Below are 15916 nucleotides of genomic sequence, written 5' to 3'. Positions count from 1 at the left end.
TACTTCATCCTCCAATCTTTGACCCTGGTCCTCCATTTCCTTACACACCTTCCTTATTACTTCTTCAATTTTGCTTCCTTCTTCTAGATGGGTCTTTAACCTGATAATATCTTATTTTTAATCATAACCCCTTTCATAAAAAAAATGTAGTAACTTTTGATTATCTCAATTCTCATATGTGAGCCTTTTAATTTCTACTTCTAGGACCATTATTTTTTAATATGGTTTCTCTCCAAAATGGTTACTTTTATTTATACCCAAGAGAGTAATCTCAATTGATTCATTATCATCACTACTACATGAGAAGGAAAATGTGCAATCATTAATACAATGCTCATTATGTCCACAATTAATACAAAAATCAATACTTGGTAATTCCTGATAACTATTTTCATTATCTTCATTATCTTCCTCATGCTTGATCAACAGAAAATGGGTGCTTCTGAATCTTTGACTTGCTTCGGTATAGTTTTTCCTTGGCCCTATGGTTGTTGATATTTCCACTACATTATATACCTCACTGTCATTGCTTTCCTGAATTGACATTTTCCTTTGTGTTGATTTCTTATTGTGCTTCCTTCATATTGTCCTTGATCCAATCTCAAGTGGTTAAGCTTCTATTGGAGAAACATTTATCTGATACCAATTTCCAGAAATATTAAGAGCGAGTGGGGGGGGGGGGGGGGGGGGTGAATCAGTGTTTCATGCCCAATTGAAATTTTACTTAGATTATACTTTTATTTTAATGCATATGATCCATTAGTTTAGTATCATCATTATGTGATATATATTTGATATTATGAGTAGAATTATTCATAAAACATGTAAATCATAGAATGCAAGGCACATCAACAATTAAAATTAGGACACATAGGAACATCGAGATTTCAGGTGGAAATCCAATCTGGGAGAAAACCACCACTATTGTCATCTTTGTCTTCTTCTTTTATTATAATGAAAAAATCATTCATTACATCATATTCTTGTACTGGCGCGGAATCTTACCAGCATGCATGCTCCTATCTGCAGGAGGATACAACCTTCACTCATTGTCCAACACCCACTGGAAGGGAGCTACAACCCCCTGATCAAATTTATCAGCTTCTACCAGAAGGAAGCATCGACTCCCTCACTAAAGGATACTACCTTCAGCACCTCGTGGACCATTTTTCACAATCTTTCACACTAGATCCACCTGACTCAATCAACCATCAAAACATGTAGGTCACCTTTCATCAAATTTTCAAACTAGACTCACACCCTGCAATAAGCACAAAATAGGATACCAAAACCAAACACTGATCAAAATGAATCATTGAATACCAAATCTCTGAACATTGAACCATTGAAGAACCAACTAAATCATTGAAGCAATATTGAAGACCAAAACTAATACCAAATATTGATGTACCAACCATTGAATGCCAATATTAAATCAGTGAAGAAAACTAAATACCATGCCAATCATAAACCACTAGATATCAAAAATATGCTAGTCAAATCAAACCAATATCAATGTACCTATCACTGCAACCAAATCAGTTAAATATTATAATAATGCTAATACCAATCACCAAATACATTCATTGAACATGGAGTAGACCCTCTCAACAATATTTTTAATATTGTCTAAGCCAAATCACCATAACCATGTCTAATGACAATATCTAGTAGCAAATAGTTTCATGGATGAGTAGTGCTAATAAATTCCAAGTCAAATCAATACTACTATCATTCCAATTTGTTAAATTCCAAGACAAATGTTCTTCCATGGATTCCAAAACTATAAATGTCATGCACAAAACCAAACCATTTATATTGTAAACACTCTGCACAAGCCATCACCATGTATCATAAAGAATGAGTATAATATTCAACTAGATCATATCACCTTAATGAAGAAGAGAAAAACAATCAAATATGTGACATTTATTTCATTGTGGCTCATCAAGTAGAAAAAACTCCTCCACTAGGTCACATAGTCTTAAGAAATATATATCTTTTCACAACAAATCAATGAAGCAAGACCCTTCTCTCAACAATATTGATTGTCAAATACCAAATCTTAAACTCCATTTGTCAACATTATTCACAAATCATTATTATGCTTAGAAGCCTAGATGAAAACCAACTTCAAATGTTAAACAAGCAACATTATGTATAAATAATTTTCATCCTTGTCATAGTCATCAAATCAATCATAGATCTAGGAGGATAAACTTTACTAGTTTCAACAAGAGATAATATGCAACATCCAACTAGTAGCCCATAAAATAATTTCTAGCAAAACCCTTTCTATTCAAATCCAACAACACATTATAGATATTTAAATAATTACATTCACTAAAGCACAAAACTTCAACTTTAGAACAATCAAAGGAAAGTCTATAAATTATTCCAATAGTCCATGGGCTAAAAACATATTGTCATGATATTCTCTACATAAAACAACCTATGCAATATATTTTCATGTCTTTATTATATAGATCTCTAAATAACCCTATATATTAAGTTATGTAACTCATTCATGTATTAGTATTTGAGGTATCCATCATTTCATACTCAGAAAAATTACCCATCAATGGATCTCTATCAATAAGGTTCATCCATCCTAATATATGTCAATTATAACCCCTACAAACACAATTGAGTCATGGCATTCCCATACTTCTACTAAAGGAATCCAAGCACAGATCACAAAACATATATTCTACATTAATAGTTAATGGTAGATCAAAACATCTCTCTCTCACTCAAAATGAATCATAAGATTATGTTTTGCATACAATATGTAGTCACGAGGATCTTTTTGATTGCAACATATATTTCATTCAAAACTTTGCCTACTCAAGTGCATTCCAGATCTACAAAACCACATATTGTAAAGAATACATCAAATACGACCAATAAACTAATTCATTTTCCCTTCCATACATCCTACAACCAAATATCTTAGTGAACCATTAGATATGTCATTCACACATTCAGATCACTGAGATCTGGGTCTCCTCCTACTCCTGGTGTGCACCTGCTGAAACCATAGCACGTGAAACATCATCGACTGCATACATGTTGTTCTTTGCTCAATCCTCCATATATAGTTTTTGATCCTCCAATACCTCAGGTCACAAACCAAGTTATTTCAATAACCACAGGAGAGAAACCAAGGGAAAATTGTTAACTGAATCAAACCAGTCCCATGCATGCACTCGTTTTCTTTTTTCATCTCCAAGCTCAATCGCAGCCACAGGCTTTCCTCTATGTGGCTAGGAGGCTTATGTCCGCACCCATAGGCCTTCTTCCTTACAAGTGGAGCTTTTTTGCCACACTAATAAGCCCTCCTCCAGGCAGGTGGGGTGTAGGCTAAGAAAAACTTCTTCTACTGCCAAAACACCTCCAAGATTTTGCCACTTGGTCTTCACCTCCTCTACCTGCCTATGAGGTCTTTGTAAATCAACCATTCAAACCATTAATCCATGATGATATGGTTTTATGAATTTATACTGCAGTGAAATATCTCACACTTTTCCCTAGAGGTTGACACATTAAACATTAATCATATCACTTTTGACACTTCACTCCTACACTACAACTGGTGTTCTCCATGTAGACATAGTGTGATAGAAACATATATATATTTACATTAGAATAGGTTTCTATCAAGGAAAACACCAGAGCCATAATGCCAACAAAATTTCCATAACAATAGAGATATGGGAGAGTTGTAGCATAGGAGGATGGGTCATATCCATCATGGAGCACTTAATTTGCACAAAGAAATGGTGATATGTATTCCAGAGGTGAGTACAGAGCACGATAACATATGTAAATGGTGTGTACTTGGAAAATTTTCAAAAGCAACATTTCCAAGGAGTGACAGTAGAACCAAGGGTGTTTTAGAGTTGATACATTATAATATTTGTGGTCCCTTGTCCACATGATCTCTTAGGGGTTATGAATATTTTGTGACCTTCATTGATGATTTCTCAAAAAATACCTAGATATACTTCTTGAATACAAAAGATGAAGTCTTCATTCACTTCCAAGAATTTAAGGCTCTTGTCGGGAACTCGACAAGAAAGAAGATAAAAGTACTCTAGATAGATAATGGGGGTGATTCTATTGACAAATCCTTCAAGGAATTATGTGCCAAGGAAGGAAATAGGAGAGAATGAATAGCTCCATACAACCCGAAATAGAATGGAGTTGTTGAGAACAAGAACAAAGTTATATTTGGAGCAGTAAGGACCATGCTACATGATCATGATACACCTAGATATATTTGGAAAGAAGAATGTAGCACTATAGCATGCATTTAGAATATGTTCCCTCATAAGGTGTTGGGAAAGATGACATCTGAGGTATTTACAGGGAAGAAGCCAAAATTCATTCATTTCAGGTTTTTTGGTAGTATTTCTTATTGTCATGTGCTAGTTGAGAACCTTAATAATTTGGATTTGATTGCAGAGAAAGGGTATTTCATTGGTTACAATGAAACATCCAAGGAATATAAGATCTATATGCCAGGGACTCAGAATATCATTATGAGATGGGACGTTAAGTTTTAGGAGAAGAAATCCTTTAGGAGCCCTCATGAGTTGCCATAAGTTAATCATATTCAGCAGATAGATGCTCCAAGGGTTGAAAAAAAACCTCGGGTACAAGGCATAAGTACAAGTATAATTACTAGTATAGGTGTTGAGGAGAGTTCATAGAATATGGAGAAGTAGCACGATGAGGAGCATGAAGCTCTACCCACTTCAGTTGGTAGGAGAAACTGTGAGGTTCTTCAGACATTCATAGATGCTCAAGACTTTTTGGAAGCTCCTACATCGATCAGAAGAGACATAAGACCACCAAAGAGATATTCAAGTTACATGGCATTGATGATTAGCTCATTGACAATGTGCCTTCTAACTATCAAGAGGATGCAGAGTGGCAGGTTTGGAAGGATGATGATTTGAATTTATGAAGGGATAGAATGAAATACAGATATAAACAAAAACACATAGGTACAATAAAAACAAAACTTCAATTCATTCATAACAAAGCACTGAAAATTGTTTACATGCAGAATAGAAATAAACTAGTTTAAGCGATGGTAGCTTATCTCTGAGAAGAAATGTGGCGGATACATTCATAATAAACTATGTTACAATGAGGCTCAAAGGCCTATTTATCATTGAGAAACAATGTAAAACCATAAACATCCAAAAACCTAACCCTAGGAGATGAAGCGCCAAAAGTTTGTGGACCCCGTTGGAGTAAATTGGTACGTCAACTTTCCAGGGTTGTAACTTTGGCATACAATCTCCGTTTGATGCGTACGATACCTCATTAGGAAGATCTATATGAGGAATACAAATTTTAACTATGAACACCACCAACAAGCCTTCAATTTACCCATTTTCCAAAAAATGTCGTTTAGGGTCTCAAAATGGCCTTGGAAGTTCATAACCTGAAAAACTGCCAAAAATAGTAAATTGTATTAGAAAAAAGGAAACTGAAAGAACAATGGTGGCAGTCCAAGTGGAATAGGTGAGTTTCCACCAATAACCACCTAGATCAGAAACTATGATGGAGGAGTACAACTCCATCATGACGAATGATGTTTGGGAGGTGGTGCCTAGACTGTTGGATAAGACAATGGTTGTTTCTCACTAGATTTATAGGTCAAGCACGTTACAGTTGGCATCAAAGAAAAATTCAAAGCTAGGTTCGAGGCTAAGGGATTCTCACAGAAAGAGGAAATATATTATGAGGAGGTATTTTCTCTTGTAGCCAAGTATACTTCCATTAATTCCATGATCTCACTTACAGCATAACATCATAGCAGATTCATCAAATGGATTTCAAGTCGATGTTCTTGAACAGTGCCATAAAAGAGGAGCTATAAATCGAGCAACCAGGGGGGTTTGAGGCATACAGTAGGAAGACACACATATGCATATTGAAGAGATCATTATATGCGTTCAAGCAAGCTCCCAGGGCATGGTATGGTCGTATTGACAACTACTTGTAGACGATGGGATTCCTAAAGAGTGAGGTAGATTCTGATCTCTACTAACTTATGGTTGTAGGTGAACCACTCATTCTTTTTTATATGTGGATAATCTATTTATGATTGGGTCAAGAGGTACTTAGCAGCAAACTTCAATATGAAGGATTTTAAGTTGATGCACTATTTTCTAGGACTAGAGGTGTGGTAGGGATATGGGAAGATTTCCCTTCGTCAATGGAAATATACTTTGGAGATCTTGAAGAAATTTAGAATTTTGGACTATATACCCATGTCTGCACCTATGGTGACCAACTAGAGGATTATTGATGCATCAAAGTAGAAGGAAATGAACCCCACTCTATATAGATGACTTATTGGCTTTCTTATGTATTTGATCAATACAAGGCTGAATAATTGATTTGCAATCAATTCTCTTAGTCAGTTTATGGTGGAACCAAAGAGAGTGCATTGGACAACAATAAAGCATGTGTTGTGATATCTACGAGGTAAAATTGAGTATAAATTGAAATTTACTTAGGGAGATGGTGTCATGTTGATTGACTACACTGAGGCAGACTGGAAAGGTAATGCATGTTGGGCTCTAAATATGTCATATTATCCCTTATATAAAATCTTCATTCATAAGCCATATTCTTGCATTTATGAAACCTTCCATAGCCATTAAACCACCAATTTCTAGTAAATGCACCTTTTCTACCTTATGGTTAATTATGATGGATGTCTTATCTTTTTAATGATTAAACATGTTTTAACATGGTTTATGATGGTTTAACAATGTGTTTATGTGTCCAAGCAACATGTTCTAGTACCAGTACCAAGTTTTGAAACATGTTCTAGTACCAGTACCAAGTTTTGAAATTAATATTTGGCAACATGTTTTTTGTGCTCTATGTGGCTAATATGCTTCTATATGTCTCGAAATGCACCTAGGTTATACAGGTAAAGTGGTGGCATTTAAATTATTTTCTCCAAATTCTTAGAAGTTTGAAATTTCCAACTTACTTTTCACCAGATTTGACAAGGTTTGAAAACTATTGTTGGTTCTTCAAAGAAAATATGTCCAAATTTTTTTTAATGTAAAACCCGGATTTATAGAAGTATCCAAACAGTCCACTTCAGGTGTGAGTTTTGAGGTAATGGAGTTAAAACTGTAAATTTTAAGACATGGGTTTTGTCAAAAACATTGACAATTAGGTTCTCGCTGACGCGTTTTCCAAAATACATCATGGTTGAGGAAATAAGGCTAGTTCTTTATCGCCAATTTGTCCAAAAGTACAACAAACCAAACATAGCCTCATAGGACTGAGAGAGACACCATTATTATGAATATTTCATATATGTTACAAAATAAGAGCTTACATGTTATTGATGTAATTTGAGTCTTCCAATAAATGGCGGGTGTTCACTCTTAGGTTTTGATGCATTATTCCAGCTTGATTTGAGCTTTTTCTAGCAGCATTGACATGAAGGACCCCTCAGTGTGGGTAACTGTTTTTGTGCTTTATTTTTCTTGTAAATTAGCATTACATTTAGTTTTCTACATTACTATTTGATTTGAATTTTGGATGTTGGTCACACTTACATCTACAATTTGGTTTTATTTTGCAATTTATTTATGATCAAAACTCAGTCTTCTAATTACATACATCACATACAACGTACCCTTGCATGAGAGATCAATGTCATATAGGCATTAGTTTGTTCTTTTATTATACTACTTGCAAGAGCATATTAAATCAAGGTGTTTGTGATAACAATACATGCATAGGTTTTAGCGTTGCCCTGAAAAAGGATAATTTGTTACACAAGGATCAACTTGTATTCATGCACAGTAACCTGAGATCTAGACTGAAATTCGAAGTCTGATTTAATCTAATTGCTTCAGAAATCTCAATTTTGAGTCTGCAATTATTTGAAATATTTTTATAGAGGAGCTTGAGATAAAGCACTTTACCTCTTTTCCATACTTTGCCTTATATTTCTTTGAACCTGCAAACATAGTCTTCCAGGATACAAACAAGATTGGTAATGTTGACAACACATAAAGAAAATTATATTAAAATATTTAATTAACTCTGGGAAACATATGCTTGTTCAAACATATTTCGATTTGTAGTAGTGTGTTAGATCTTTGTGCTTTCGATTCCATTATACGCAGAGGCTTAATGAATACTTTGGGGAGTGTTTATTACAGAGAATTTTATTTGCATCTTTATATCAGATTCCTAAGACTTACTTGTTGATCTTTAAATCGATTTAGTGTGATTATATTCTCACAATCATGATTCGCTATTGGTAATCTTTGATCTAAGATTATCATTGCTTGAAAAACAATTCTGCTCCCAGTTGAACATACATAAAACAAAGTACTCTTCCTTTCATAAAACAGTGTGCCATAACTTTGCATGGTTGTGTGCAAGATTCGATACCTTCCTCTGAGGGTTTATGTGAAGTCAATTTTTCTTTTATTAGCAGAATATTGAGTTTGATATCGAGTTATTTATTGAATCCTTGTCTCTTGTTTTTTATTTTCAATCTCCAAATATCACTCATTAATGTATAAACTGGGTGTTTGAATGAGAAGGCTTTGTTCTCATATAGTCTTGGATTGATGACTACTGTGTTTGGCTATTCATTTGAAAAATTTATATATATTTTGTTGAGATTGGTGTTATGGTTCCCGCTAGTTTTCTTACTCGAGCAATTAGTAACTAGCAACTAGTATCAGTACTTCAACATACATTTAATATAGTTTTAGAACAATTTTTCCTTTCAGCATTTGCTTTATATGCCTTCTCTTTTCTTGCCAGCATTTAAGTTTTGACGAGATTTGGGACTAGAACTATAATATTTTTATCATTTGATGTAACTTGCCTTGAACACTTGAATGCTTTCCATGAGCAGTGAAAGATAGTATTTTAGAGCTAAGCCAAGAGGTCAAGGGTAAGGGCTAGACTAGACAGGCCTAAATCTCATGCACTTCTCATTTCAATCTTTCAAAGTTTGTTTTGTATTATCAACTAGATTAGATTAAGTTTGGGCTTTGATCTTGCATTTCCTGTGCTAGAACCTCTAAGTTCATGAGCCCTAGTTCGATAATTTAATGTTGTAAACATATATTTTGACCAATAATGCAGTGGACCAGAAAATCACTTAAGGGTGTTGCTTTAGCATGAGATTAAGGGATGTATCTTGGTACAATAGGAAGCATATGTATATAGAATTGAGCTCTATAGAAGTAGATCACATGGCAATGAGCATGATAACATGTGAGGCCATATAGGCTTTGGAAGTTGCTAGTGTCATTGTTTGGTTGTGAGATAGATTCGACCATCATTCACTATGACAATTAGAGTTGCATCAAGCTATCTGAGAATCCAATATTTCATGATTGGTCAAAACATATCGAAACAAAATACCATTTCATCAGGGATTTTGTACAACATGGATTAGTTCGACTATTGTATGTTCCTAGAGATCATAAGGTGGCAGACATTCTGACAAAGGCCTTGACAGAAGGGAAGTTTTTTTTCTTTAGGGACAAGTTGGGTGTTGTGGAGAAAACCTTCCTCGCTAAGAGGAAGTGTTAAATATTGTAGCTCATATAGGTGTTCTAGCCTTGAGAGGTGTCATTGAGGCTAGGAACATAGAGAAATGATTTATCTCCAAGCCCATGTAATTATTCCTAAATTCCACCTAGGGAAAATGTCTTAATTAAGTTAATTAATGATTTTTAAATATTTTGTAGGTTTTAACCTCGTACAAAAATTACCTGCATACGAATTCTAAAACACAGAAAATAAACAATGCGAGATCATAACACATAAAACACATTTACACAGAGATTTTCCCTGTATCCCAAAACCAGGACTACCAGCTTGATTTTTCATTATATTCCTTTCAATGTTATAAAACATATTTATACATGCCGAAACATCCAATACCATGGACCGAAAACCATCGCGTCCAAAAAACATGTGCGAAAATCATGCACAAAACCATAGGTGGGTCCGCCCAACCTAACATAGGGTCCAAAATCAAAATTTTCTGGGGCGCTGCCCCGGACCCCATAAAGTGGGGTTACAGGTACCCCTCAAACCCCTTGTTAACTACGTGGAAAGAATATAACACAATCCAACATATTTCCTAAGTTAAAACCTAGGAAATTTGATTAATTAATTGGAGTTAGTAGAGATAAGGTCGATTTACCTCGAGAAGCATCTTGAATTTTCTAAGATGATCTTAGCCATTGATTGTGACAAGATAACTTCTAAAATTAGTGGTTCATTTGTGAATGAGAGATTATAAATAGAAATTGATGTGAAGCATTGGAGCATATTGAGTTGAGTTGTTGGGTGAGTTTTTAGTGATACACCAAGAGGGTTTCAATAACAGTAATTGAGAAGTATTTGATGGGATTTATTCTTCATCCGAGAAGACTTCCATCTTCCAAGTTTCATATGGAGGTTTTGTTGGCCCAGATTATCTTTCGAGAGGCAGTGTCAATTGCTAGAGAAGGTCATGCAATTTGCAGGAGGGTGGTGTTATAGACATTTTTGGGCACTGCAACTCCAATCAAACATGTCCATAAACCAAGGGCTCCTAAGTCCCTAAAAGTGTTGTTTCATACCCTAAAGGAACAAGGTCAGCTGATTACATCATCTCCCAGAAGTTATCCATGAAAAACTACTCAGAACTGGTCAAAACTGGATCATCTCACTTGCTCCATGGCCAGGGTGCGATGCATCGCACCTTGTACACATGGAAAGTGCGATGCATTTCAAAAAGCCCTTCTATGGGGTGCGATGGACGAGAGTAGACAAATGGTGGAAGCAATTTGCTAAGTGGATGATCTTGGAATTTTCCAAAAACTTCCCCTCGGACACTTGCCTCTCAAAATCACCCAAGGATGAGTAAGAGATCAATGAGATCTCCAAGTGGAATCAAGAACTATCAGAGAGAAGACACTAATCAAAAACCCAGAGCTGACTCACACCTCTGCAAATATCTATATATAGATCTCTCATCCCAGAGATCCAGGGAGGGAGGCTGGAATTTTGCATCTTGTAAGGAATTGTTGTTGGTTTCTTGAGACAACATCATAGTGTTGGGTGATCTAAGATTTGCATGAGGTGAAGAAGGGCTTACTTGCTGAGAGGATTATGCTGGGTCAGAACAACTGGTTGTAACTCTCTTGGATCTTTCTTGATTATCAATAAAGCTATGCAATTTTTCCTCCATACTCTTGTGTAATTTATGTTTTGTGCATTTGTATGGTCAATTTACATCTGATCCTAGATTGTTTATGATAATAGATCCATGTTCTCGTATAGTGTTATGCTGCTTTGATTCTACAGGTACTCTGTGAAGCTAGGTATACAATAAAGCAAGTAGCAAAGGATTATCAGAAGAGAGAGGAATCGAACAAGGAACCAAGCGCAAGACAGAGGTTGGTCTCCTTTATTCTTCTCTCATCTATCTTTCATAAAGGAAAACGAAAGTAGTTTTACTTTGTTTGTTTCTAAGGTAGCTACCCGCCTTAGTGGGATTAGCAGTTCTGCATAGACACTTTTCCCTGTAACAAAATGGCGACTCCACTGGGGAGCGACTAGGTTGTTTGTTTATCTACATTTGTTTACTTTATAAACTTACAGACGGAGCCTGAAGTTGAGCCAGGTAGCCTTCGAACTTCATTTGCTATGTAAATGCAAAGTAGATAAATGCCGCTTCATTCAATCTCTGGGTTTTGTTTATGAATTAAGCAATTGATTTACAAACTCTCTAATTACCCTTGTGGTGGCTCTAGTAACCTCCTTAGATATACCCCTGTGATTGATTTACTGATTACCACTTGCTCGGCCAAAATCCCTGAACTGAACTGCAAACTGTGACCCAGAACCCAATCAAAGTCTTGTCCCTGGTCCAGTGCACTGTCTGTTCTGTGAATCTCAAATTCAGCGCACTTCCCGAGTGTAGTAGGTGCGTTGCATTTCAGTTTCACTGTGTTACAGGTGCGCTGATCAGACTAGGCATTGTTCCTAAATTCTGGTTTCTGTGTTCACTCTTTTCAGATCTATTCAAGAGTTTTGCTGCCTGTAGTCAGTACACCTCTGTTTGAAACCCCTTTCCTCGCTGTTATTCCGCCTCCATTGTGCAAAGAACTGTAAATGTTTTTATGTATTTGTTGAGTCATTTTCAGTTCTCCTTTACAAAGAAGTAACGTAATTGTACTGTCGTTTCTTGATTTGAAAGTGTCGCAAGTGTCTTTTTCAGCCATAGAAGAGAGTCTGATTGCTCTTGATAGTCGATTACCCTGTTACTATTGTATTTGATCTAAATTAGTAGTTTTTCTAGTGTCAAAAGCAAGTTTTCAATTCCAAATCGCAAAGTGTCGTCATTGTCTTCATTTTTATTTTGAAAAGAAACTTGTTAGTAATTGTCACTTTGAAAAATAATTTAGATTTGCGCATTAGCTTTCTTTTTATCATTCACAAATTAAGAAGGCTGAAAACAAATACATGCGTGTGCATTTGCATTTAGACTGTTTGATTGGTTTGATTTAGGACAGTGCATATAGTGTGTGTGCTCTTTGCTCTTTGTTGAAAGAATATTGTCTCTCTTTCCTTAGTAGCTAGGATTTTCATTGCGCAAAGATAAAATGACTGTTTATCATCTTAGATTGCATTTTAGGAATTGTACATCTACATCACGCGGTGAACCTGAAAGGAAAATTTCTTAAGCAAGATCAACTATAAAATAAATTTAATGAATCTAACAATGCTTTGGAACCTAATGCACAACATCTAGAAGTCTAGGCTAGAGACGTATTCTGGCGTCGTAAAGCCTGGTAACTGTTGTTTTCACTGTTGTTTGGGTGATTCCTCCACTTTGAGACGATAAGTGCCAGTACGAACTTGTGCTCCCACGTACCGTCGAGTATATTTTGGGAGACCACAATAGGCTTAATCCTTTATCCATAGGAAGTCGTGTCTGCCGCCCTATCGATCGCAATGCACTAAACACAGCATTCGGAAAGATTGACTGTCGTACCGTAAAAAGTATTCTGCAGTTTTGTGATTGATTTGGTAATCCCTCTGCCTAGATTTCCAAAGCAGTCCCTTTCGTTCCTTTTCAGACTCCTTAACGGAAAAGGTCCATTTGAGCACTTGTCACTTCAGGCTCATTAAAAATCGAAGGCGACTAGAGTCATCTTTTGTTTTTTCTTGACTCTTTAAAATTGAAAAAACAAGTTGTGTCAAAGTGTCTAAAATTTATTTTAATCGGAATAACATCACTGTTCCCTCGTTGGTCTTAGAATTTAGTCTCCCTTCATCGCAAGTTCTTGTAGAATCGCTAGGAAATCTTTTGGATAGACTAGATATGTCTAAACAACCGTCTACATCCAGGACTGTGTCATCTGACGCAGCAGTGGTAGAGCCTCCTGCTGCTACTCCAACGATGTTCGTCGGTATACCATCTGTCCCGGCAAGTTATCAACAACAAGCCAGAGTCCAATCAGGGATTGTTTCGACGACATGGTCAGTTACCATTTCTTCATCCGGATTATCATCTGGTATTTCTTATGTTGAAACTCAACAAATTGATCCAATGTGTCTTCAAAGGCCAATCTACCCTTTAAGTACTGGATTGCCACCATATGCAGGGCAGTATGCCTTTTCATTGTTCCCTCCCAGAGAACAACCATATGAGAGTTTACAACAAAGTTCAGGTCAAACTGGAATTACATCTAGTGGTTGGGTACCAATACTGCCTCAGCAACCAAGGGTTGTATATTCAATGCAACCAGTCCACCCTGTGTCGAATATTCCCACTATACCTACTATGGTGACTGCGTCGCAAGTACAAGTGCTACCTGTTGTATGTCAACCCCAAGTTTCTCAGGTTTCAATACAACAGCCTCTTGTCTCAACGACTCAATCACAACCTCAGGTTAGTGCCTCCTTATCTGGAGCTACTCAGGCTCAAACAAGTACTATGACTCCTCATCTTGGTCAATCATCCAGTATTGGGCAACAACAAATGGTCCAACAACCATGGCTGATTCAATCTCAACAACCGCCATTCCAGCAATCATATCAGGGACCTGAGCAACAAGTCTTTGTAAGTAATGGGAAACCGCATTTCCAAAGTGGTTATCAACAACCATATTATAATGGTTATGCCCATCAACCTTATCAAATTTACCAGCGTCAAATACATTATGCTGGTATGAAAAGACCCACTGCTCAGGCGATTCCATCTTATCCTGGGTATGCTTCGCCTAACCTGAATCAATAGTTGCCCTTTGTAGCAACTCTAAAATTACCAGATCTAAACCGGCTGACGAATGATCCAATTGCTTATGCCCCTTGGTGGTCGGCGATTCCGCATAAACTTCCGTCAAATATTCCTAAATTTAATGGAAATCTGGGTGAAGACCCGTCGAATCATGTGATGACATTTCATCTGTGGTGTTCATCAAACACCCTGAACGATGATTCGATTAGGCTTCGCCTTTTTCAGAGGACGTTAACTGGTCCGGCAGCAAAATGGTATATTGAATTGCCCAGAGCTTCATTTGACAACTTCAGCACCCTAGCCACAACCTTTTTAACCCATTTTCAGTTACCAATAAGGTACGAAACAAGAACAGAGCTTCTTACCAATTTCAAACAGACAACGACCACTCACATATCTGATCATATTCATGAGTGGCGACATCGTCGCAGAATGGTAAAAACATATGTTCCTGATCAGCTGCTAGCTGAATGGTTTATTAAGTCATTATTACCTTCTATCACAGAAGATGTGGCAAAGGGAGGAGTCATCACTGAAGAGCAAGTTATTGCTCATGCACAATATCTAGACTTGATCTATACTCAGTCTGGCACGCTCTACGATAAAATACCTGATTCTCCTAGACTGGAATTTTCTGTTCCTCCCCCTCCTAAATCAAACAATGACTCTCATGCCGGCGATGGCGTGATAGGTATGACAAGCACGAAATCAACAAAGGCTACATCTAAGAAAGCCCGTAAGATTTCTGATCAAAATGCAAATGAAGAACTTCTCGCCTCGGAGGTAAATGCCGTGTCGACCGACAAGGGCAAACAACTGAAGCAACCAAGGGGCAAGAAGAAAAAGAAAGGGAGAAAAAAGAAGCAGGATAAGTCATCTCCTGAAAAACCTTCCACAAACCCTTCTGGGCAAAGGAAACCCCCTACGGGGTGTCAGATATGCGATCAGGATCATCGGACGAGAGATTGTCCACATAAAGCTGAAGTTAAGAAACTCTTTAAGAGTTCAAAAACCTCAGCAGTATTGACTGATCCGTTTCCAAACCCGAGAACCAAACTAGTTGCTAATCAAAATGCTTCCCGATCCCAAGTGCTTATGTTGTCTATCTCAGAGCAGCAAAATGATGCTTTGACAAGGAATAAAGATTACGAGAATCCACAACTGTCGAATAACAAGGCTAATGAACGACCTAGTAGTTCGACAACAACTTTGACCGAAGTTGTGCCACCCATCATTCCTGAGCCAATGATAAATCCGCCAAAGGGAGTAGTACACAAATCGACATTTAATCCTCGTGCCAAAGTAGCACAGAATTATAATATAGTAGAGGACCTGGCCCAATCGCCATCCGCTATGTCGACACTTGAGGTACCGCAAAATTTCCCCTCCCAAAAGCAGGATCTATTATCAGTAATAGGTGGGATTGACCCAACAGATTCCAATCTTGTATCCTTTAATCATAAAGGATATGACCCTTAGTTACCAACTCAACTAACTTTCCTTATTCAAGTGAAAGCCCTCAACAAAACTATTCATCGAACAATTATTGATCAGGGGGCATCTACATGTATTATGTCGATGAGTTGCTGGAAAAAT

At 36.8% G+C, this 15916-nt stretch overlaps 1 protein-coding gene across 2 annotated transcripts in view; it reads right to left on the bottom strand.

The window, feature by feature from the left end:
- Positions 1 to 926: 926 nt before the first annotated feature.
- Positions 927 to 15916, bottom strand: part of LOC149221799 (uncharacterized) — a 63426-nt gene continuing 48436 nt past the window's right edge. Inside the window, exon 2 of one of the 2 annotated variants that reach the window (XM_089383041.1) lies at positions 927 to 1195. In XM_089383041.1, the coding sequence (XP_089239167.1) occupies positions 1181 to 1195 (15 nt within the window). In that variant the 3' untranslated portion in view covers positions 927 to 1180. Of the gene's footprint in view, positions 1262 to 15916 lie in introns of both variants that reach the window. The other variant, XM_089383040.1, reaches the window with a different exon arrangement.

Source organism: Pinus tabuliformis, chromosome Q (assembly GCF_031772625.1).
Source record: "Pinus tabuliformis cultivar Carrire ecotype Pingquan chromosome Q, CPIR1, whole genome shotgun sequence".
Lineage (NCBI taxonomy): Eukaryota > Viridiplantae > Streptophyta > Pinopsida > Pinales > Pinaceae > Pinus > Pinus tabuliformis.
This window is presented reverse-complemented; position numbering and strand designations above follow the sequence as displayed.